The sequence below is a fragment of the Zalophus californianus genome, chromosome 11 (assembly GCF_009762305.2).
Source record: "Zalophus californianus isolate mZalCal1 chromosome 11, mZalCal1.pri.v2, whole genome shotgun sequence".
NCBI classification, from domain to species: Eukaryota; Metazoa; Chordata; class Mammalia; order Carnivora; family Otariidae; genus Zalophus; species Zalophus californianus.
In genome coordinates, this window is record NC_045605.1 from 49,222,308 (window position 1) to 49,245,983 (window position 23,676).

Sequence of the window (23,676 nt, forward strand, 5' to 3'; positions counted from 1 at the left end):
TGACTATTTTTTAAAGGAGACTGGCTGTGAGTAAGAGTAACTAGCAGGGACATACCAAGTAGTATTATAATATAGTGTCAAAAAGAATGAGTGCAACTGAATTAAAAAAAAAAGTACTTTTACAATAGTGAGATCTGGTGGGCAACAAATGAACCAAACAATCTAATTTAGTATCACTAATAGACAGTGACCCTGTCTCTCCTAACGTGATTCAATATGAAGTACACAACATAACTCAGGACGTATCTCTGCCAAAATCCGGAAACTAATCAAGTCTTCAGGCTTTTCTTATAGGAAATACTGGGGGACAGAGAGTCAAGGTACTGATACTATAAAGAAGAAAACATACAAATCTAAGAAGTGGGACATTCTATAATACAATGGTCTGAATTCTTCAAAAAAGTCAATGTGGTGAAAAATAAAAGGTAAAGTTCTAGGAAAAAAAAAAAAAAAACCCAAGAAACACAATGAAACACCATGGATGAAACTTAAATCCTGGTTAAACATCAACAATTATAAGACAATCTAGGGCAAGTAGAAAATTTGAGTATTAGATATTGGACAACGACTGTTATTTTTCTTTGGTATGATAATGATCCAATTACATAGAAGAAAAAGCCCTTACTTTAAGGAAACTCAGGTTAAAGTATTTGGGAGTGAAATGTATCTGTAGCTTATCTTCAAACAGTTAATCAAAAACAACTATATATCTATCTATACAGATACAGTAAAAGCAAATACACACATTTACAAAAGGCAAAGTGTTAAAAATGATTCAATCTAAGTGGTATGTATAGATGTTATATCATTTTACTATTCTTCCAACCTTTCTTTGTTAATTTTCAAAATAAAAAGTTGGAGGGGGGGAAGAGAGCCAAAAAGTCAGTAGTAAGAAAGCAAAGATGGGTGTAATTATCAACAGCCCAAAAAGATTAGCACTAAATAGAAGGTGTGCATCACTTTATGAGATTAAAGAAACTGTGGATGAGTAGAGACAAGTGGGTAGCTATGGGTGTGGGTAGCTGAGGGAATACCAAATGATCTCGATCTTCTCCATGATGCATGAGGCAAGGAGGAGTATAGGTTGGAGGTATGCAGAGTAAAGATTTGGAATAGCTGCTGTGGCAAACAGCAAAAGACGTAGAGATTTTATTTTTTACATATGTAAAAGATTTCACAGGGTGCAGCTTAGATGCTGCTAAGGATAGAGTCCAGACACTTGTTTTTGCTCCTCTAAACTCTTCAAGCTTATCTCCCATCACAGAGCTTACCAGATGCTTACTAATTGTTTACACTACTAGGCCATGAGTTTCTTGAAGGAATGGGCTTGACTTTCATTTTTTAGTTCCTAGTACCTAGCCCAGTGCCTGGTATGCAGTAACCATTCAATATTTACTTACTAAATAAAATAATGACAGTTTCACATTTAACTCTAAACAGTATTTATTGACCTTTCTTATCCCCAGCCCATAGATGTTGCTGGGTTAATTGATTCTCTACCATGCTCCCATAGCAACATAAATGTTTTAGTACCCATTAAAAACCTCTATCGTTGCATTTACTGCATTGTACTGAAACTATTATATGTCTGTCTTACACAGCAGACTAAAATCTTTTGAGATTACTGATCTTGTAGCTTTGTATCACAAACTCAGCACAGCCGTTGGCCCTAGTACATAGCAGGCATTTTCTGACCTGGGCAGAACAATTAAGACTTTAAGTTTTGGTTTGCAAAAGCTTTATTTCTGAATGTACATGTGATCTTAACAAATACTTTTTAACAAGCAAAATTAACAATATTACTAAAGGACAATCAACAGTAAGATAAAGTGCCAAAGTATCTGAACAAGGGTATCCTGGATAAAACACTGGGAAAAATAATAGCTTTACATTTAAAAAGCAAAACAGTGCCTATTTTCTATTTGCTTCTGTTCGAGTTTTCAAAATTCAAGATTGCTTTCTGTACTACAGGAGGCAAAAATTTCTAAACAGACTTACGTTTAAAAGCTTAGCAATTGGGTTCAGGTTGACTTTTTATGAAAATAATTCAGGAGACCAACTGCTTTTAGTCTCAGGCACGGAAGGTGGCCAATTTTCTGAAAATGGAAAGCAACACTGGACTTCTGAACAAGAATCAAGTCCCAAAACCGACTCTTTGGATAGCCAGCCTGAACTTGTTCTTCGTTTGACACATTTCAGTTTTTTTCTTGGTAACTCTTTTTTATCAGGAGAATCACAGGCAGCAGAGCATTTCCTTAGACCCACGGCTTGGAATCCAAGCATTTCTGAAGGAAATACTTTTTTTGTGGTAGGGGGGACCCATTCATTATCAGTTTCAGGACACTCAGCAATAAGACTATTGTTGAAAATCTCTGGTTGTGTAATACCAGATTTAATAGGGCTTCTGAATTTCTGGCTGGGTGTCTTCACATTGTTTGGACAGCTAGGGATGGCTTGCTGTGCATCATTTTCAGAGGAAATCCTTTTTTTATAGTTAACATCAAGCTCCGAATAAAAGGCAAGTAAATTTTTGAAAGCTCCTTTCATCCCATGAGTTGTTTGGTGGAATCCTGCAACTGGAGTTGACTGTGAACATGGAACAAAGTCTTGGCTATCTCCAAAATCATATTCTGAATCTGCCTGAAAATGAGGTGGAGAACATGTTCTTGGACACACAGAGGCAGATACGCTTTGCAAAGATAACTTTTGTGAAAACTGGCTGGAATTCTCAGAAAGTGATCTCAGTGAGAAATCTGGTTCTGTATGACTTTCTGTCAAAGATTTTCCCCACTGTAACAAAATATCCAGTGACTTTTTGGTAGTTTCTGTTGTAATGTCCATTTCTTTAGCACTATCATCAAAGAGATCAGCAGAAGCATTGTAGCTACCTTCATGACCAGTAGAATAGTTCTGTGTTAAGTTATTGTTGATATGTCCACAAGGCATTTCTTTCAGTGTATTTCTACTTCTATTTGGACTACTGCGAAGTGCTTCTAAAGGATATGTAAGTTTCCTGCAGACTGTATAACTGGCACCTTGGTTCTTTGGCCACCTATAATGTTGTTTATTTTCTAAGTTGCAAAGGTCAGAAATATTATATCTCCTTGAACACAAAGTTACCAACTTTTCATTCATTTCTGAAAGTGATTTTTCTCCACATCTTTTGAAATATTTGCTATTGAGATAAGAATGGTCACTCTCTGAAGTATTGCACTTAAGTGAAATTTCAGCCCTATGTGGTGGAATTCTGGTAGACTTAAGAGTACCTGTTGCTCCTAAACATTTTGAAGATGGAAACAGAGCTGACAGATAAGCATTTGGTGGAAAATATTCAGAAATATCACTTCCATTACTACTTATAGAGACAGGCTCTGCTGTGTTATTTGACTGTGACTCCTTCTGAACACTAGGACTTGGATTTGCTTCACAGCTGGAAAGGAAGTTATCTTTGCTACAGCTTGCTTTGACAGTTGCTTGAGATGATCTTAAAGCTACAGGCAGTGCATGCACAGCTCCAGCAGTTCTCTGCGAAGTCACAGATAACCTGCTGTGGTCTGCATGTAATCTATCAATGTCATTATCTAGATGACATTTCCTACTACTGGCATCTGTCTGGGTTATAGCAATTTCACTTTCAATAACTGCCAGAAACTCATTCAGGCTTTCAGAGAATGGCAGATCATCCCAAATCTCAGGGTCACAGTTCTGGGAACCACCAGCTATCTCTTCAAGTCTGAGTGATGAAGGTGGACAACATGTAGATCTCTCCTGAAGGCTATCGGGGTTATCTAAATCATGATACTGGTGACATGTTAGCTCACGTGGGGAGAAATTTTTAATTTCCACTGCATTGTGGAAGGATTTTTTATCACCTGACTCCAGGGGTTCTTGCATTTTCAAAGGGAAAAAATTAGAGTCAGTAACTCTGATTTCCTGATTGCTATGGACTGCAGTGGGCTGATAAGCTTGTAAGCCAAATTCTTCACCCAACTTCTGCGCTGTACTCTTTTTATCCATGTATGACACAAGGCTCCAAGAACCCTGAATGGCATCGTGGCAGCTGCCGGAACCAGTGGCGTCTGCAAAAGAGATGCACTTTCTGTTCTGGTAAAGAGTACCAATGGCCTTGCTTTGTTCTGAAGCTGAAAAATCATCATTTGTTAGGTGTGAAAGAGTGGAAGTGAGTTCAAGTGATGCCTGCCAGAATCTTGAAAAATTGTCTCTGCTATGGCACTTGAAAAAACAAGAACTGTTGTCAGGGCCACAGATGTTGCTGAGATCACTATCTGTGTGTTCTGAAGCAAGTAAGTGGCTATTTGATGCCTGGGAGCCACCATCAAGTTTCCTGAAATCAGAAATCTGCAAAAGTTGATGGAAATAGTCAATGACAGTGAAGCCTGTAACACCTGGGTCTGGTAGAACAATCTGGCAAGCGACTAACGCTTTAACTTCTCTCCTATGGTCAGAGCATTGCTTTAAGAAGTTATTGGAATCTGAACCTTGTCCATGTCGGTTTCCAAAATTCTGTGAAAGAAGTAAATGAATTTAAATGAGAACAAAAATTTCTTCCTTTGACTCAAAGGTGAAACAAGGATGTAACAGATTAAAATAGACACAGTTCTAAGTCCTACCCCTATAATTTCAATTCCTATAGGGTTATATGCAGAATAGCATAAGTAATAGAAATAAACCTTGGAATAAAGAGACCGGTTCTGACATTTGCTAGTGTTGGGACTTTGGACAAATTATTTAAATTCTCTGAACCTTAGTTCTCTCATGTATAATATAAGGATAAATATGCAGGACTATTGTATTATTAATAACACAAGGAAAACTGCAGTGCTAAGCAAACAGTAGTTACTCAATAGTACCTACTATTATATCTCTCATTAGATTCCAGAAATTTTGAATGTTTAAGGGAAAGTTCTCACTCATTAAAAAAAAGAAATGAGAGGCACCTGGGTGGCTCAGTCCTTAAGTGTTTGCCTTCGGCTCAGGTCATGATCCCAGAGTCCCGGGATCAAGCCCCGCATCGGGCTCCCTGCTCAGCGGGAAGCCTGCTTCTCCTTCACCCTCTCCCCCTGCTTGTGTTCCCTTTCTCGCTGTCTCTCTCTGTCAAATAAATAAATAAAATCTTAAAAAAAAAAAATGAACAAAAACCATCTAAGATTTTAACAACAACAAAAAAGCTCTGTAGCTCCTGATTTCACTGTCACTTTGAGTTTTTCTCAATGTTCAGCTATGGAATGCTCTATTCCCTCTTTTGAAACCTTGATTCAAGGGTGGGCAAAATTTCCATTTGTTCCCTTTAGCATAGATAAGACAGAAAACGATTATTCCTTCAGAGTCAGTATATTCTTATAACTTTTACAATCACTTTTGTAATTATTTTTTAAGACCATCCTTCCCACCTGTTCTTAGAGTAACCAATACTCAGATACTTTCCTTTCCATGTTAGTTCTCTCCTCCTTTTACAGATGATAGAATCAAACCGATAAAAGAGTTGATAAAAGTTTTACTACAGAATTTAAACAAATTTTAGAGAGTGAAATAAACACCAAATATCAAAACAAAATATCTAACTATTCTGACTTTAAAATTAATTTAGATTTTTTAAGTTCTGAAAGCATTTGAACTGGGCTCTTCTGACTTTTGAAAGAGGAAGCTGTCACACATGGTGTTTTAACAGATCACGGTTAGCCTATTTTTACAGTTTAAAGTGCTTCTACAGACTGTCACATTTATGACTCCTAAAACCTATTCAGAAAATTCAAATTATTTTAGTACAATGGAAATGTTAACAGAATACTAAAAAGAAAGCTAGTCTCAATTACCGTCACTCCAAAAATAAAGCTTTGTCCAACAAAGCAAATTTCAACTGCTTTAGTTAATAGGTTCCGAACTGCTTCACTGTCCAGTGTTTCTGAAATTTCATTAGGATCCTGAATGTACCTTGATTAGAAAGAAAAAAATGTGAAGACAAAAGCTTTGAAATTTTAACTTGCCATAAAAAAATACAATTAGTTCGAAAATGCAGCATAAACCTTTTGAGTTACATATAGGAAAAAAAAAAAAGACTTTAAAAACAGTCATTTTGCTCCCTCTAGTTTCCCATAGCTTAGAAAGTCAAAAACGATCAAGTGTGTATAAAGTACATGCCTTCCTAGTAATCAGGCCCAGCATTTATTCCAAAAGTGGCAGTAGTAGTAGTAGTGGGATCTCTAGCCCTCAAAGCAGAGGGAGTCTTTCCTCCTTTGGTAATCCAGTTTGCTCTCAACTACAAGGAAATAAGAGATTTCTTCTGTCAAGTGACTAGGGGAGGAGAGTAGAAGATGGAAGGGAAGAAAAAGCTTTAATTGCTTATATCATTCTTACATCTCAGGACACCTCAACAGGTCAAACTATGCAGATGAAGATGCAGTGCAAGTGAGAGAAATGACAAATTTTCAACCTCTGATATGCAAATATTCCCTCAATGCCTTCTTTCATCTTAAGGGACTTTAGCTACTTGAATGTTAACCTCAGTCTGGATAATCCTTTAGTTTGAAACAATTTTACCTTCTTATCTTATATTCCTCTAATCTCGATTAGAGTATTGTAAACTGATATTTTTACACAGCTAAATTGCCCTAAATAAAAGGAGCTTGGTTTAACAACAATCACAATATGTAATCAGGAAATAAATACCTTTCTATTTATTTGATTATCTTTTAAAGGAACTGATGATCTGAGGTCAAGTGATTATTTTTCAACTAAATGCATATTACCTTAAAAACACGTAGCTTCAAATTCTACTGATATACTAAAAGAGTAGCTAGGAATAAAAATGCTTTAAATATTCTTACCTGTGCAAACCAGTGGCTGTAAGACCAAAAAATGCATCTAAGCAGCTTCCAAATATAGTAATGTCAAACAATTTGTTTGATTCTGCAACTTTTAAAGAAAGTTTGTATCTGTAACTGGCATTTTCAGCTCTACCAGTACAGCCACATTTTCGACAATGAGACCTGGAAGAGTGGAGAAAAAAAAAAGTATAGAGATGTTCACTAATTTTTTTTTTATACTATGGAAAACAAATCTGGAAAAGTAAAGATTAAAAATAATATTTTGTGTACAAATGTACTTATATAACTTATATTCTTAAACGATTTTAGGTCAGCATCTCTATTCATAACAACTATTTTTACTGACTTAAATTAAGTAGCAGCAAATTGATAGAAAACTGAAGGAATGCCTGGCTGGCTCAGTTGGTAGAGCATGCGACTCTAGATCTCAGGGTAGTGAGTTTGAGCTCCACACTGGGTGTGGTGCCTACTTAAAAAAAGGAAAAAAAATAATGAAGAAAAACTGTGCATGAGAGGGAGAGAGAGAAAAGAAGAGGGAGAGGGAGGGAGAGGATTCGGAGGAGGGGATGAAGATATTCTTATTAAGTAGCTAAATTACCATTAACAAATTGAGGCATATATTAGTGTGGAATTGGGGGGCAAAGTAAACAATGAAATCAGGACCACACCAACAGAGTACTTGATGTTTAATGTGTGTCTTTTGTTAAGAGAACAGTATCTGTTAAGAGAATGATAATCTTGAAACATTTAATGTTGATAATACAAAGCACCTAGTTTTCTTTTTCTCACCAATATAAGAATAGCCTGTACTTTCTTAATTCTTTGGAATATGCTGAGAATTTATTAGGTTACCAAAATTAGTTGTGAAACATCTTTTTAGCTTTTTTTAAATTTTTTAAATTTATTTGAGAGAGAGGGAGATAGCAACAGAGAGAGTGAGAGAGAGCATGAGCGGGGAGGAGAGGGAGAAGCGGGTTTCCCACTGAGCAATGAGCCTGACGTGGGCTCGATCCCAGGACCCTGGGATCATGACCTGAGCCGAAGGCAGACGCTTAATTGACTGAGCCACCCAGGCGCCCCTTTAAAGTTGTTTTTAAGGCAATATATAATTATGGCCAAAGGCTTTCTTGGCAAAAACTACTGTGGTCAACTGTAACTCTACTGTTATGTATGTACTAGTGGTCTGGTCTTGGGATACTTATGAATTACTTAAACCTTGATTTTCTAATCTATAAAAAAATGGGGTTGAAGAATAAAATGTGACAAAGTATAAGAAAGAAAATAAAGAGCAGCACCTGGGTGGCTCAGTCAATTGAGCATGGGACTCTTGATTTCAGCTCAGGTTATGATCACTGGGTGGTGAGTTCCAGCCCCAGGTCCAGCTCCAGGCTAAGCCGGGAGTTTGAGATTTTCTCTTTCCTTCTCCCTTTGTCCTTCCCAGCACTTATGTGCACACGCTTGCATGCGTGCATGCTCTCTCTCTCTCTCAATAAACTCTTAAAAAAAAAAAAAAAGTAAGGAAAGGATCTAGTGCAGTTCTTGCCAAATTACTAAGTGTCAGTCTGCTTCTTCTTCAGAATTACATTAAATACTGTGATGATTAATGTCATTTCTACTTAGTGTTTCCCTTTCTAGCTGTCTGCAATGTCTTTTAACTCTGATAGTCATCTTTCATGTTCTTAATTTAGCAAACTGACCTCCTAATACATCTTATGGTAATGGTTAATCCTAGGACTTCATTCTTCCTTCATGTCCCTAATGATCTGGCTTAAAAATCAGTGGCAAAATGCAAATAGAAAATGTTAGAGATAGTTGTCTAATTTTGATTACTGCCAGAAAGCCACTAGGGGGAGCCAAAAATCCATAGCTCACAAGGTGACTATTTTGAACAAAGGTTAACCCTTTGTAAAAGTTACTGATTCACCATCACTAGATCCCGGCTAATTATTATTTTTTTGGCCACATTGAAAATGGCTCCATGCTAATCCATTCATCTAACTTTACCCTTATGTATTAATAGTGCATTCAGGTCTAATGTAAAGCTCTTAGCAAATCTTAGAAAAATATGTTATCAGCATTTTGCAGTTTACAAATGTTTTTAAGCAACCCAGGGATTTCTATGCATATTAAAGTTTAAAAAGCTCTAGTCCATTACTCCATACTAACATTTATTTATTTTAATCCAGCTTCATTTCTCTTGGATTATACATATTTATTATGTTAAATATTATGATAATATAAATATATTAAAGTATATATAAGTTAGTGTGTACACGCATTAATACTAATAAACCTAGTTTTTGTTAGACTATCATTGGTACTCTCTACTTGCAAGATAGTTCATCATTAGCCTTATAGTTCTTACAGTTATTATAAGACATCATTGAGAGAAAAACTGCAGGCTAGGAATTGAAATCCTGAGATTTGGGTCATAAAATTCACCTCAATTGCTCCATTTGTAAATGGGGGTAAATACTTTGTTTACTTTGTTAAAATAAAGATTCTGGTTCATTAAGTTTGGGACAAGGCCCAAGATTCTGCATTTCAAATAAGCTCCCAGATGCTGCTGATACAGCTGTTCTTAGACCACATTTTGAGAAGCAAGGGTAGAGACAACACATTCAAATCACAGTCCCCTGATTTAACTTCTAGAGGCACCCCTATTTTCCAAAATGTCATTTGTTACAGAATAGCAGTCTTCAAATTTTTTGGTCTCAGGACTCTTTATATTCTTAAAAACTACTGAAAACACCAGAGAGTTTTTGTCTATGTGGCTAATATCTACCTATATTTTTAACTGAATATGAGAAATTAAATGAAAATAAGTTAAAATCGAGAAATCTAAAAAAGTATTAATTCACTCACATAAGAGATCCATTGTATGGTTAACTAAAAAAACCTATTTTTATGAAAAATAACTATGTGTTCCAAAATAAAAAAATTAGTGTCAAGAGAGTGGCTTTGTTTTATAGTTTGCAAATTTCTTTAAAGTCTGACTTAATAACTACAGCTGGATCCTCATATTTCTTTCTTTGCTCAATCTGTTGTGTACCTAAACAGTTCAGTCCGAGCTCCCTTAAGCATCTTAAGCTCTGGGAAAGAGAGGGGGCAGTGATGTCATTCTGGATACAAATTCCACTGCTATTATGAAGGTAATATAGTGATTATGAATGTAGACAGAGGGCAAATTGTTTAGGCTTGAATATGTTTCATTTTTTTAAAAAAGATTTTATTTATTTATTTGCTAGAGAGAGAGAGTACAAGTAGGCAGAGAGGCAGGCAGAGGGAGAAGCAGGCTCCCCGCTGAGCAGGGAGCCCAATGCGGAACTCAATCCCAGGACCATGGGGATCATGACCTGAGCCGAAGGCAGCCGCTTAACTGACTAAGCCACCCAGGCGCCCCTTGAATATGTTTCTGCCACTAACTAGCTAGCTGTGTGATTTGGGGCATGTTACTTAACATTTCTAAGCTTTAATTTTCTCCTTTGAAGGCTAGCATTAACAATAGCATCACTCATAGGGCTGTTGTATTAAAAGATATGCTTATAAAGCTCCCAGCATAGTGCTTAGCATATGGTGAACATTCATTAATGTTATCTATTGTTATTACCAGGCTGAAGAGTCAACAATGGCAATATTGTTCAACCTAAATTTTTGTTGCAGATTATCTTGATAAGAAATGACTTGGTAAAAAACAAAACAGTTTTAAAAACATTTCACATGTATTGACTACTGATTATGTATCACAGAATGTTCTAAGCATTTCATGTATATTAACTCATTAGATCCGTATATAACAACACTATGAGACAGATATTACCTTCCCCATTTTGAAGCCCAGATAATTCAAGTGACAGTGTTGGGAGTTTGACTCCAGAGAATTATGCTTTTTAATCACCATGATATACTGTAGTAAGTAAAGTATACTTATAAACACTACCATATTGTCATTTATTCATTCACTTAACAAACATTTTCTGTGTATTTTCTATGAACTAGACCTTTAGGCTGGATGCTGAAGATTTAATGATGAATAATACAACAGGGTGTTTCTGAGTTTACAAATGAATGCTTGAGAGAATGGCTCAATAAAAGAACAGTGATAACTACTAGAAGGATCCCTCAGTCTAGATAGGGGCTGGAACTGCTAATCCTTCCCCATTAAATGCTAACTTGACTAAGAATATTGCTGGCATACTATTCTTACTTACATACTACCAGGTACTTACTATATATTCTCTCCTCTAGGCAGACAGAAAGTATTCTTTAAAAAAAAAAATTATTTATTTGAGAGAGAGAGTGCATGTGCCAGCAAGTGGGGGGAGGGGCAGAGGGAGAGAGAACTCAAGCAGACTCCCTGCATGACCTAAGCTGAAACCAAGAGTTGGACACTTAACCTACTGAGCCACTGAGGTGCCCCAAGTATTCTTTTATCTATTTATTTGAGAGAGACAGCAAGCACCTGAGCACAATCGGGGGGGGGGCGGGGAGGGGGCAGAGGGACAAGCAAAATCCCCATTGAGCACGGAGCCCGTCACAGGGCTCCATCAGGACCCTGAGATCATGACCTGAGTCGAAGGCAAATGCTTAACTGACTGAGCCACCCAGGCGCTCCAGAGAGAAAATATTCTTAAGGAACTCCAACCGTAACCCTGACTTGTACTTTAAAAATCAAAGAACCTTAGACTTTCAGGTATAGTTGGCCTGCATCTTAGCACCACAAAAAAGTATTATGTGTCAAGCTGCTGAAAGGTAAAGATTTCTCTAACAGTCCCTGTTTCTCCTAACAGTTCTGTTATGAAGGAATTTATTTATTTAAAAAAATAATCTACCGGGGCGCCTGGGTGGCTCAGTCGTTAAGGGTCTGTCTTCAGCTTAGGTCATGTGGAATTGAGACCTGAGACCTGCATTGGGCTCCCTGCTCAGCGGGAAGTCTGCTCCCTCTCCCACTCCCTTTGCTTGTGTTCCCTCTCTCGCTGTCTTTCTCTCTGTCAAATAAATAAAATCTCTAAAAATAAAAAATAATTTAGGTATCAAGTGAAAATAAACAAATAATAAATGAACAAAAAAACCCTACACCATTCCAGGGATATCCCAGAAGTGGAATAAGGTTTTTGCATCAGGATTGGATTTACTCTCAAGAAGTTATTTTTCTCTTCTAAAGCAGGTACTTAGCAAAGGCTTGGAGGTAACTTGAAACCTCCCTTTGGCACAAGAGTATTACCAGACAATTCTATTCTGGATTTAAAGAACCAACCCAAGAGAATCTGTCCTGGTATATGGTGATTTTTTTTTTTAAGGAATTTATAACTTTTATGTGCTCTAGTTCTACAACGGATTAAACAAAAGTACAATTCTGTCTGGAGGTGTTTTCGCTTTCAGCACATTGGGTAGGCTCTTCTTTGCAATGAATTTTCTGATGCCTAAGGAGCTCTGAACTCCACCTGTAGGCTTTCCCACATTTTTACATATAAAAGATTTCTCTCCACTGTGAATTCTTAGATGTTGACTTAGATATGAACTGACTGAAGGTCTTCCCAGCGTTATTACACTCACAGGGCTTCTCTTCTCAATGAATCCTCTGATGCTGAACATGATGAGCACTCCACCTGAAGGACTTCCTATACTCATGACACTTGTAGGGTTTTTCTCCTGTATGAATCCTGATGCTGAATGAGGTTTGAGCTCTGGTTGAAGGTTTCCCCACAGTTGCTGCACTTAAAGGGTTTTTTTCCCAGAATGAATTCTCTGGTGGATTATAAGGCACGAGTTATAAATGAAGACTTTGCCACATTCACTGTATTTATGGTCTTCCTTCCCTGTGGGAGTTATTTTATGGGTGACAATCACCTGCCTGAAATGTTTCCCCTGGGCAGGGGACTTCCTCAGTCTCTCTACTTTGGAATTTCTCTGTTGCTGCTCTTAAGTGCCCTCAACTTCAGAGGTAGCTTCAAATGTAGAGGTGCTGGCGGAGAGTTTTTCTGAGAACACCTGTGATTCCATTTCAGTAATGAGTGGTTGTGACAGTGATCCTTTGTCCCCGGACTCTGGGTCATCTTCACTCTCTGGGAAAGGCTGGGTCTCCTGAGATGCACACTTGAGCTGGGCCTCCACACTTGGTGCCTCCTCCTCCCACGGTTCTTCCTGTGCAGGTCCATGTGTAGGGCCTGGGACCTGGAGGTGATCAGGCACCGCTAGGTCTGTGTGGAACCAAAACTTCCAAGAAGACTTAGAGACTCTCTTCAGAGTCAGCACAAGATGAAGGAAGAATAGCTAGAGACTTGTTCAGGGCTTGAGGGTAGAAAAGACAGAGACAGAAACATACACTAACTGCTCTATCTCGCCTCAGAGAGATCTGAACTTGGCAACTCCCCCTAATGCTGTCCCTCTTTCCAGCCTAAAGGCCAGTGCTCTGGCTCCCACAACAGATCATGTGTCCCCTTCCCACCTGTAGTCCTGGTTCATATCAAGTCCTTTCCCTAAACAAGCCAGCATAGTTAGTCTCCTTTCCATTCTTGGGATGATGTCTGGTATGGTGAATTTAATCCTTATTTGCTGTTGAGCTATAGGAAATCTACAGTGTACACATGTATTTCCTCTCTCATGCTTACAGACTTTACTTTTACCTTTTGGAGACCAGGATTATCCGAGAGAAGCACTTCTGACATGAAGGATATATAAAACTGGAATTCTGGAGAGCAAGAACTGAGGCCAGAAGAAATTTCCTTCCTCTATTCATAGGTTCTCACCGTGGCCTGCAAAACAAAATAGTCATGGGATGAATGGAAAATCTTTAATTGTATGTATGTAATTCATTTCTCAGGAAAACAACTTAGTCTCCACTGTAAAGTGAATAGATGTCTTTTGTGGTAAGTGTCAAGGTATTGGAAAACTCATTTTATTTTTCTGCCTAATTAAAAGTATTAATAGTAAGAAAATAAGATTTAAAACAGAGTAGCTCAAACAAATATTCTGTTTTTGAATAAATGCTGCATCCCTGTAATTCAGGAATGGTATCATTTAGCCCTTTTCACATCTTTAGAAGAGGTATAAGAACTTGTTTCTTCTGTCAACAGGAAGGAACTTAAATAAACTTATGTGATTCTTTTAAAGAAACTAAATTGGGTAATGGTTCTTTTAGGCTGAAAAAAAAATCACTTTATTAGATTTCATTGTATGTATTTTTATACAACTTAAAGAAAAAAAGACAATTCTGATTCTGCAAACAGAAAAATAAAACATTACATGGTCAAGAGTACAAAGTGCTTTAAGATCCTTGAATAAAACACTGAGAAGTAAAATAGCAATGTTCTCCTCTTTTTAACCTTCTTTTTAAAAATTCATATGTTGGTTTATCAAAATTTAAAAAATTGATTAGCTTACTTATAGCATAATATAAATGTTCTGAAATTAAAAGTCTCTGTACATGTTCAAGGTAGAACTATATCAATAAATTTTTCATTTGTAAACACATGGCAAAGGTTTCAATTTCTGAAAATGGGTGGAATTGTTTCTGTGACTGCCATCAGCAAAATCAGACAAAATGGAAGTTAGTTTAAAAATCTTAAAAGAATCTTTTAGATATAGCTCTTTCTAAGGATGACCATAAATGTAGAAATGTGGTGACTATGGAAGGGAAATCTAAAGTGATACCAATTCTATCAATCAAAACATTTCTGTGAAAATAAAATCTTGCCACCTAAGGCAGTAAGATGAAAATTAGCAAATATGAAACATAAAAGAATATATATAAACCACTGACCTATGTTATTAAAGGGAACATAGAAAAAAATCAAGTGTCTAATTCTAATTCTTGTCATCTTTGTTTTGGGATGCTTAGGATACATGACTAGTAAGTTTCTACCATAAGAAGATATGTATTCCAGGGGCGCCTGGGTGGCTCAGTTGTTAAGCGTCTGCCTTCGGCTCAGGTCATGATCCCAGGGTCCTGGGATCGAGCCCCGCCTCGGGCTCCCTGTTCCGCGGAAAGTCTGCTTCTCCCTATCCCCCTGCTTGTGTTCCCTCTCTCGCTGTGTCTCTCTCTGTCAAATAAATAAAATAAATTAAAAAAAAAAAAGATATGTATTCCAAGATTTGGTTGTCATCTAGGTCACATGGCAATCTCTAAGGACAAAGTAGAGGAGGTGAATGGAATACAAGGGGAAGACAGGAAGGCCACAAAATACTGCATTAGTGCTCCTAACCTCAAGTTTCTTTCCAACACAACAAATGATGGAAATGTAGGTCAGCAAAGGCATCTTCCCTCCCTCTACCATCTCCTCTAAAATCCAGTTTGGGGAAGGGTATAACATGGCAGTACACCTACCTATGAGCTTTGGGAGATAAAGTAGGGCAAAGCTCCCTAATGAAAAATGTTGTTTCTCACAGGCTTAAAATTCTGCTATTTAGAACGAAGCCTCAGTTCCTTACAAGGGCGATGAGGCTCTTGGTCATCTAGCCCCACCTCCTGACCTTACCCTGTAACACTCTCCTGCTTAATCTCTGCACTTCAATCCATGCTAGCCTTCTTTCTGCTCCTCAGACACACCAATTTCTCTTCTCAGGCTTTTGTGCTTTTCTCTTTGCCTAGAGTGTTCTTCAAATAGTTGGCTCATTCTCATCCTTCAATCTATAACTCTAATACAACCCCTCAGAGAGCCCCACTTAATCTCAAGTAGACACACCTTTCCTCTTAGTTTTATGACATCACCCATTTTATTCCTTCATAGTACTAATCCTGCTTGTGATATATCCAACCATGAAAATGCACATATCATCTTATTTTTGCTTGTTCTACCCCTACTAGTCTGAAAGTTCCAGGGCGCCTAGGTGGCTCAGTCATTAAGCGTCTGCTCAGGTCATGATCCCAGGGTCCTGGGATCGAGCCCCGCATCGGGCTCTCTGCTCGGCGGGAAGCCTGCTTCTCCCTCTCCCACTCCCCCTGCTTGTGTTCCCTCTCTCGCTGTGTCCCTGTCAAATAAATAAATAAAATCTAAAAAAAAAAAAAGTTCTTTGAAGAAAGGGATGTGGTCTATCTTGTGTTCTACTATATACCCCAGTGCTTAGCACAGAGTATGTTCTTAATCAATAGTGACTGAATAAAAAACTATTAAGCAGAATTTTGCAATTTAAGAAAAATTTTTATAAGAGTAGGTATACGCAACATAATAGGATTTCCTTCCTTTTTAATTTAAAGGCCACTTTAAAAAGTCTTCCACTATTAACAAAGAGGTCTGACCATTTGTTTTCTTTGTCTAGTCATTTCCATTTGGTTTTATTCTCCCTAATGCCTTTTTTCTTGGTTCTCTCTTGTTCTTTATGTGTTAGTAATTTATGCTAAAGAGAACACACAAAAATAATCTGAGTTGCATCCCTTGTTCTCTTCCCTACCCCCCAACACTCGCCTACTACAATGTTTTACATTTCTCTGCCTTTGCTTCTTCTCCTTCTTCCTCTGTCTAAAATTTTTTCACTTTCCTGGCTAATGCTTATTCTTCTTTAAGAAGTCTTCTTAGAGGCCTTCTCCAGGACACTTTCCCAGGTAAAGGACCCTACTTTTTATTTATTTATTTATTTTAAAGATTTTATTATTTATTTGACATCAAGACAGAGACACAGCAAGAGAGGGAACACAAGCAGAGGGAGTGAGAGAGGGAGAAGCAGGTTTCCAACTGGGCAGGGACCCCGATGCGGGGCTCGATCCCAGGACTCTGGGATTATGACCTGAGCCAAAAGCAGACGCTTAATGACTGAGCCACCCAAGTGCCCAAGGACCCTACTTTTTAATTTGCTACTTATCACATCATAATAATCTTATCTGTTTAATGCTTTCTCCTGGAATGAGAGTAAGATCTTAGAAGGACCATCGCATTATAACCCCAGGGCCAAGCTCAAAAACTGTCGATCTGAACTTCAGCTGATTTTCAGTTTTCTTCTTCCTAAGCTGATTTTATCATATACCATAAATATAAAACACAATTTTACCAAATCACAAAATAATCTTGTATTTGTATATACATCAGAGGGTACAGAGTAGTTTTATATATATTACCTTATTTGAACCTTATTTTAATCATTTGCATTATATCCTTATTTCCATTTTTCCCCCTTAATTGCGGTCATATAATGAGCAGAAACTATCTTCTTTAGGGCTCTAAAATAAAATTTTATTTTGTACCACAACTATATGGGCACTTATGTCAAATCATATTCTTCACACAACTGTTATCTAATTCAAATTTTAGGAAATGGATTAAACCTTAAAGATAACTAGGATACTGTGCAAAATGTTGTAGAGGAAACAATGAAAAATAAGATGCTTATTGTCTAATTGGGCAGACAGCTCACCAAAAAATGAGAAACACAAGCAGAAATATTTGGGATTATTTTCTAAATTAATTGTGCAAGCACTAATTGCGATATTTTTTAAGTAAATGTGGTTAAATTGTCTTTATTTAAGGGTCTATTGCCCTCTAGTGGATTAAATAAGTATGTCTAAAAATACTACAGTATTTACAACTTAATGGCAAATTTGAGAACTAAAATGAAAAAGGTCAGTTAACTATTTTTACTATTTGTGTTTCACCTGGTAAGCCCCAGAAAATGGCAAAAAGGCTTCTCATTAATTGTCTGGTGGACAAAAATCCAGTAAGATCCTTTTAGGCAGTCACTGTTATTCTTTTTGCTGTTTTCATAGTATTTCCTTTATGACACTTGTCATCTAGTTTTTCTCTCTTTCTACTGCTTGACTTGTAGTGTGGGGAATTCATGTTTGATGGAGAACTGAATGAAGCATCAGGAACAAGTAAATACCAAAGTTACGAAAACCTTATAACGGATTTGGGAACAATTTCATATGTAGTATCTCTTGCAATTTATTTTTCTTCTTGATTTTATTGGGAAGGATGGTGACAAAGCATTAATTTCTTTTAGCTCCATCATAGCCAGAAAATCATATTCCAATTCAATTTATCAGTTATCTGCTGTGCAGCTGCTAAATACCAGGTATTGGGGATAAGTGATGGGCAAAATGGACAATAATCACCTAAACAATTTAACTGATGTGGCAAATTCTATAAAAGAAATGTACATAATGCCATGAGAAAATATAATAAGGGGACTAATCTAGTCTTAGCTGGGAGGAGGGAGAATAGTTAGACAAATACATAATCTTTTTTTGAAAACTATTTTCTCAGAGTTGTCAGATTAAAGGTGATTTTTATTTTCTTTATATGTTTAAAGTATTTTGAAAATGTATTACATTTATACTTTAAAAAATCAATAAATATAAAAATACTAGGTAGAGAACTTAGAAATAACATACAAAGAAAACCTTGGGTCCTCTCAGTCCCTCACACATAAAAGTAGAAACAAGGAGGTTGAGATAGAGGGCGACAAAAATACATGTTAGAATAGGTTGATGGGAACTAATTAGGGCCTCAGTTGGCTTTTGTTTTGAAGTCCCAGGAGATTTCCCAGGCATGTCCAAGAATGAAGAAGACTGACTTAGATTTATTAAAATATGTAGGGTCCAGTATTCAACATAGAATACTTACTTTCTTTCTAGTCAAGCTATATGGGGATCTAAACCATATCCAAAGATGCTTTACTAATTTACCATGAAAAATTACAGTCACAGGGAAGGGACACATCTTAAACCCACATTTTCTTTTGGGTATAACTATGTTAAACAAAATTAAAGAGAAAGTTGCTTGAAAAAGGGGCATTAGGTGAATCGAATATTTTAATGGAATCAGGCTAATATAGCTGATGTGTTCTTTTCTCACTAGAGATGGTTTTGTCAATGGGCCCAGATACATAACTCATTAATTACCATCCATTTTCATACTAGCCAAGTGGTTCTCAAACTTAAATGTACATCAAAATCACCAGGAGGGCCTGATAAAATGGATTTCTGGGCCCCAACTTGAGTTTGATTCAGTAAGTCTGGGATGAGGGCCAGAGAATTTGCATGTCTCACAAGTTCCCAGATAATGCTTACGGCGCCCACACTTGAAAATCACTGGCCTAGCCACTGAGGTTGTGTGATGGTAAACAACACTTGTGACTGTGGTTATAGTTAAATTATAAAGCCTGAGAGCATTACAGTCTCTTTCAGATGACTTTGTAAATCTTTGCTCTATTTTTTTTTTTTAAGATTTTATTTATTTGACAGAGAGAGAGAGCACAAGCAGGGGGAGCAGCAGGCAGAGAGAGAAGCAGGCTTCCCAGGGAGCAGGGAGCCCGATGCGGGGCTCTATCTCAGGTCCCTGGGATCATGACCTGAGCCAAAGGCAGATGCTTAACTGACTGAGCTAGCCAGGTGACCCAAATCTTTGCTCTATTATCTGGAGAACTTTTAGCTAAACTCCTTCGCTACCAATTTCCTGGATGGCACCTTAATATGAAAAACTATGGGCACCTGGGTGGCTCAGTTTGGTTAAGCATCTCCTTTTGGCTCAGGTCATGATCCCAGGGTCCTGGGATCGAGTCCCACATTGGGCTCCCCAGGGAGTTTGCTTCTCCCTCTGTCCCTCCCCTCACTAGCTCTCTCCTTTGCTCTCGCTCTTGTGCGCTCTCTCAAATAAATAAATAAAATCTTAAAAAACAAAAACATGCCCCTATATGCACACACACTGACGTTAATTTTTTTCCTTCTTTGGGCTAGACTAGAAAATCTAGAATAATTCTTATTAAATGTTAGATCATGGAGAAAAATTTAATTGTTTAACATTGTTGAGGACACAAATTCCTGTCCTCTTCAAGGTCCTTTTAGCTGCACTAAGAATCAAAATGACATGAGACAGATTAACAAGAAAATCAAATTTAATAGCATGCATACATACAGGGAATCCACACAGACCTGAAAATTTCCCAAAGTCAGGCAAAATAAGGTACATATGACATCTCGAACTAAGTAGAAGTTGGTAGGGGTCCAGGACTTCCAAGGGAAGACATGAAATCCTCAGAAAAAATAAAAAAGGGTAAATGTTTGGCAAACAAATGTTTGCTGGGCCACTCAGAAACAATGGGAATTAGGGAGGACTTTGATCAAACAGGCCTTGCTGGGTTTCTCCTTTCTACCATACTTTACTATATATCATAATGTAGATCTCTGTGGTGATAGCTCTCGGATGATGTTCTCTATCTAAATTCTTTTTAGGCAGTTATGGGGGGAAGTAAAGAGCTTTTCCTGAATCTGCTGGGTTTTGATTGCTTTTTAATTCAAAATAATCTTCATGCCAGAGTGGCCCATCTTGGGGCGTTCTCTATTCTCTCAAAACTGTTCTTGCTGTGCAAGATCTGTCACCTTGTTGCTCTCAGATTACCTGTTTCATGTTATACAGGCCAAGAGGCCTCAGCTACTTTGAGTTGTTCACTTAAAACTACCTAATGGTCACCCTCAAGGTGCATACTTTGTCTAATTTTTCTAAAAGTAGTCATAACAAGTCCTTGAGAAATGATTTACTGACATTAACATGAAAATTCTAGAATGGAGAAGGCAGGAGACAGAAAATTAAACAAATAAAAAAAAAACCTATTTGGAGAAATATTGGTGAAAAATACTTTTAAAACACTACCCAAGAAGGGGCTGAGGGCTGGCTCAGTCTGTAGAGCATGTGACTCTTAATCTCAGGGTCATGAGTTCAAGCCTCACTTTGGGTGTGGAGCCTATTTAAAAAAACAAAACAAAACAAAACAAAAAAAACCCCTAACAAAAATAACAAAAACCCAAGAACCACCCAAAAAACTCTTAGTGAGTACCATAGTTTGTCCATTGAATTTGTGGTAGATGAAGTACTGTTTTAGGGATGCGGAGGAGGACAGTTACAGATAAAAAACACAGGCTCCTGTGTTCAAGAAATTTATAAACTGTTGGCTAAGACAATGTATAACTACTAAGGAAGTGACACAAAGGTACATACAATATCTGCAAGCTCCAGACTTTCACATGGAGGGGACAGTTATGGAGAGCCAACTATTTTGATGTCTCATAGACATCTCAAGTTTTAATAAGTAAAAAACTTCTTAGTTTCCTCTTAAACTTCTTTGTAGAGACCGATTTTAGACAACAGGCTTGAGCAGTATAATGTAGAGCAAGGCAAAAGGGCCCACAGTGACCACCTGGCTGAATACAGACAAGCCCATCAGGCGACCTACCTCAAAATATCCATAGGCCCTAACAGACCAATGGGTACTTACAACCAGGAACAGTTACCAAAAAGTTCCGAAATACCAAAAAGAAAAAATTCCATACGCCATACCTCCTTCACTTTCTCTCTTTAAATACAACCCCACTCACTCTTGTGGCAGACGGTCTCTCCTTTGCTGTCCTGCATGCCACTCCCTTGTGATGTATTCAATAAACTTCTATCTCCTTTGTGGTGCCTTGGGTAAATCCTTTCACTGCCAGTGCCACTGGTTTCCACCAGGTCATTGCCCCACATCTGGAGACCCCTATCAGATCGGACAAACACCACATTCTTTTCTTACAGTTTTCTCCATTTCAGCAAATGGCACTACTCTCCAACCAGTTAAGTCAGGTCAGATACCTAGAAATCATCTTTCATTCCTTTTTCCCTCAAATCCCACATTATACCCATCTGTATGTTCTTGGATCTATTTCCATATCTAAAAACCACCATCCACTTTCCCCCATAAATCTGCCACCACCTTAATTCAAACCACCATCACCTGTTGCTTCTGCTGTTGCATTAGGTTCTTAACTGCGTGATCTAGTCCTTCCCCATCTCTCAAGGCTCATCTCACCACCTGTCCTTTCTGAATACGTTCCAAGCAGCATTGGTCTTTCCTTAAGTTCTTGAACACTCAGATGCCAAGCTCTTTCCTGCCTTAGGGCCTTTGTACAACCTATTCATTTTGGAATGTTCTTCCTTTTCTCTATTGCATGCCTGGATCATTCTCATCTTTTAGGCCTTACTCTAAGTGTCAACTCCTTTGTTAAAAAGCAAACCACAGGCCCAAAACGGAGTCATTTAGGCAGACTCCCCAAAACGGGGCTTACTACCTAACCTAACTGCAGTTTTCAACCTCCCTCAGAAATATAGAAATATAAGGGATTTCCCAGATCAACGCCAACAAGAGCTCTCTCTATCCTATCAAAGGTAATCAGCATGATAAGACTCCTTGCTCTTCCCCCAGAGGGAGAGTGACCTTGCTTGGAACAATCCTTTCTTTTGCTAATAACCTTCTCACCCCACCCTCTTTCCTATAAAAACCTATTTTGTACACCTCTTCGGAGCTCCCCTATACTCAGTAGGTAATATGCTACCAAAATCGTTTAATAAAGCTAATTAGATCTTTGAATTTACTTGGCTGAATTTTGTGTTTTAAGACCTCAGAGAGGCCATCCCAGACCAACCTAACTCAAACAGTTTCCCTAATTATCCTTAATTCCATCCATCAAAGGTTTAAGTTCTATGTGGTGAGGAATCTAACTTGTTCACCAGTGTAATCCCAGTACCTAGTAATTCTTGGCAAGGGAGGCACTTAAAACTATCTGCAGAATGACTAACTAGCAGGTACTTTGTGACCCAAACTTGCAGGGTCAGGAAAGTCTTCCTGACTTAAAAGGCTTAATAAACTGAAAGTTAAGGACGGAGTAAGAATTGGCCAAGGTGGGGATGGGGTTAGAAGAGGTCTGGAGGTGAGGTGGGTTGGTGCATTTGAGGAACTCAAAAAAGACATTTCATTGGGCTGGAGCGTAGGGCTAGAGTACTGAAAAACAAAGCTGGAGAGGTAGGCAAAGGCTAGACGAGAAGGGCCCTGTAAAATGTGAAGGAGTTTAGACTTAAACCTGAGGGCAAATAGGAGGCAAGGAAAGGTTTTAAATGGGGAGTGCCCTGACTGCTACTTACCAACTTATCATATAGCCTGGCAATGTGGAAACTGGATTGGAAAGTAACACAATCGAAGTAAGAGCCAGCTGGGAGGCTGGTCACCTACCTATGTAGCAGTCTTGGTGTTAAAAGTGGCGAGAATTGGGGCGCCTGGGTGGCTCGGTTGGTTAAGCAACTGCCTTCGGCTCAGGTCATGATCCTGGAGTGCCTGGATCGAGTCCCGCATCGAGTCCCGCATCGGGCTCCCTGCTCCGCAGGGAGTCTGCTTCTCCCTCTGACCCTCCCCCCTCTCATGTGCTTTCTCTCTCATTCTCTCTCTCTCAAATAAATAAATAAAATCTTTAAAAAAAAAAGTGGCGAGAATTGGATGGATTTGAGATATTCAAGAGGCTGGTAATGACTAGCTGAATATGAGATAAGGAAGGAATCTAGACACTTTGAAGTTTCCGGTTTGAGTACACTGATAGATAAGCACTTTTTTCTCTAGGCCTTCAAAGCCGTTTGGAAAAGACCCCTTTTCAGCACGCATTACTCGGCATAGCCTGCAAAATCCCTATCTCTGAGCACCTCAAAAGCTGGAGTAGTGCTTTTCCTCTTTCTATTACCGGTTCCAGACGCTCACCCACATCTAGCTCGATGGCGTAGTAAATGATGAGTAAACGCTCGCTGAACTCTATCAACAGCGCTGCCTAACAGTTAAATGACTGACCTTTTCCCTCTTTACTCTCAGGACCCTTTTACAGAAAAGACTAACTCCTGAAAAAAACAACATAGAATGCTCTCATTCTCATTTATAACGACACTGAGGACCTCGTTAGGAGTCTCGCCCTTTGCGCGCCCCGAGAATCTCTTCCCACAGCTCCTCACCTGAGGCAGAAGACCGAGACCTGCCCGGGCGACGCTCGGTGGCACAGACCCCTAGGACTTCGCGACAAGACAGGGGCCTTCCAATCGAATCTCCCGCGTCCTTT

At 38.3% G+C, this 23,676-nt stretch overlaps 1 protein-coding gene across 1 annotated transcript; it reads right to left on the minus strand.

The window, feature by feature from the left end:
- Positions 1–1,559: 1,559 nt before the first annotated feature.
- Positions 1,560–23,667, minus strand: DDIAS (DNA damage induced apoptosis suppressor). The gene is made up of 5 exons (XM_027579686.1): positions 23,573–23,667; positions 13,472–13,600; positions 6,846–7,007; positions 5,835–5,952; positions 1,560–4,524 (listed from the first exon to the last, which is right to left on the minus strand). The coding sequence occupies exons 2-5, from the start codon at positions 13,582–13,584 to the stop codon at positions 2,035–2,037; spliced, it is 2,883 nt and encodes a 960-aa protein (XP_027435487.1). The 5' UTR covers positions 13,585–13,600; positions 23,573–23,667; the 3' UTR covers positions 1,560–2,034.
- Positions 23,668–23,676: the final 9 nt, after the last annotated feature.

What these genes read in the sequence shown, in the direction of transcription:
- DDIAS (XM_027579686.1), bottom strand. Translation starts at nt 13,584, where the DNA reads ATGAATAGAGGAAGGAAATTTCTTCTGGCCTCAGTTCTTGCTCTCCAG. An exon ending in ACAGCCACTGGTTTGCACAG is followed by an intron (nt 5,953 to 6,845) that starts GTAAGAATATTT and finishes TTTCTAATCAAG; the next exon opens with GTACATTCAGGATCCTAATG. An exon ending in GCTTTATTTTTGGAGTGACG is followed by an intron (nt 4,525 to 5,834) that starts GTAATTGAGACT and finishes CTTCTTTCACAG; the next exon opens with AATTTTGGAAACCGACATGG.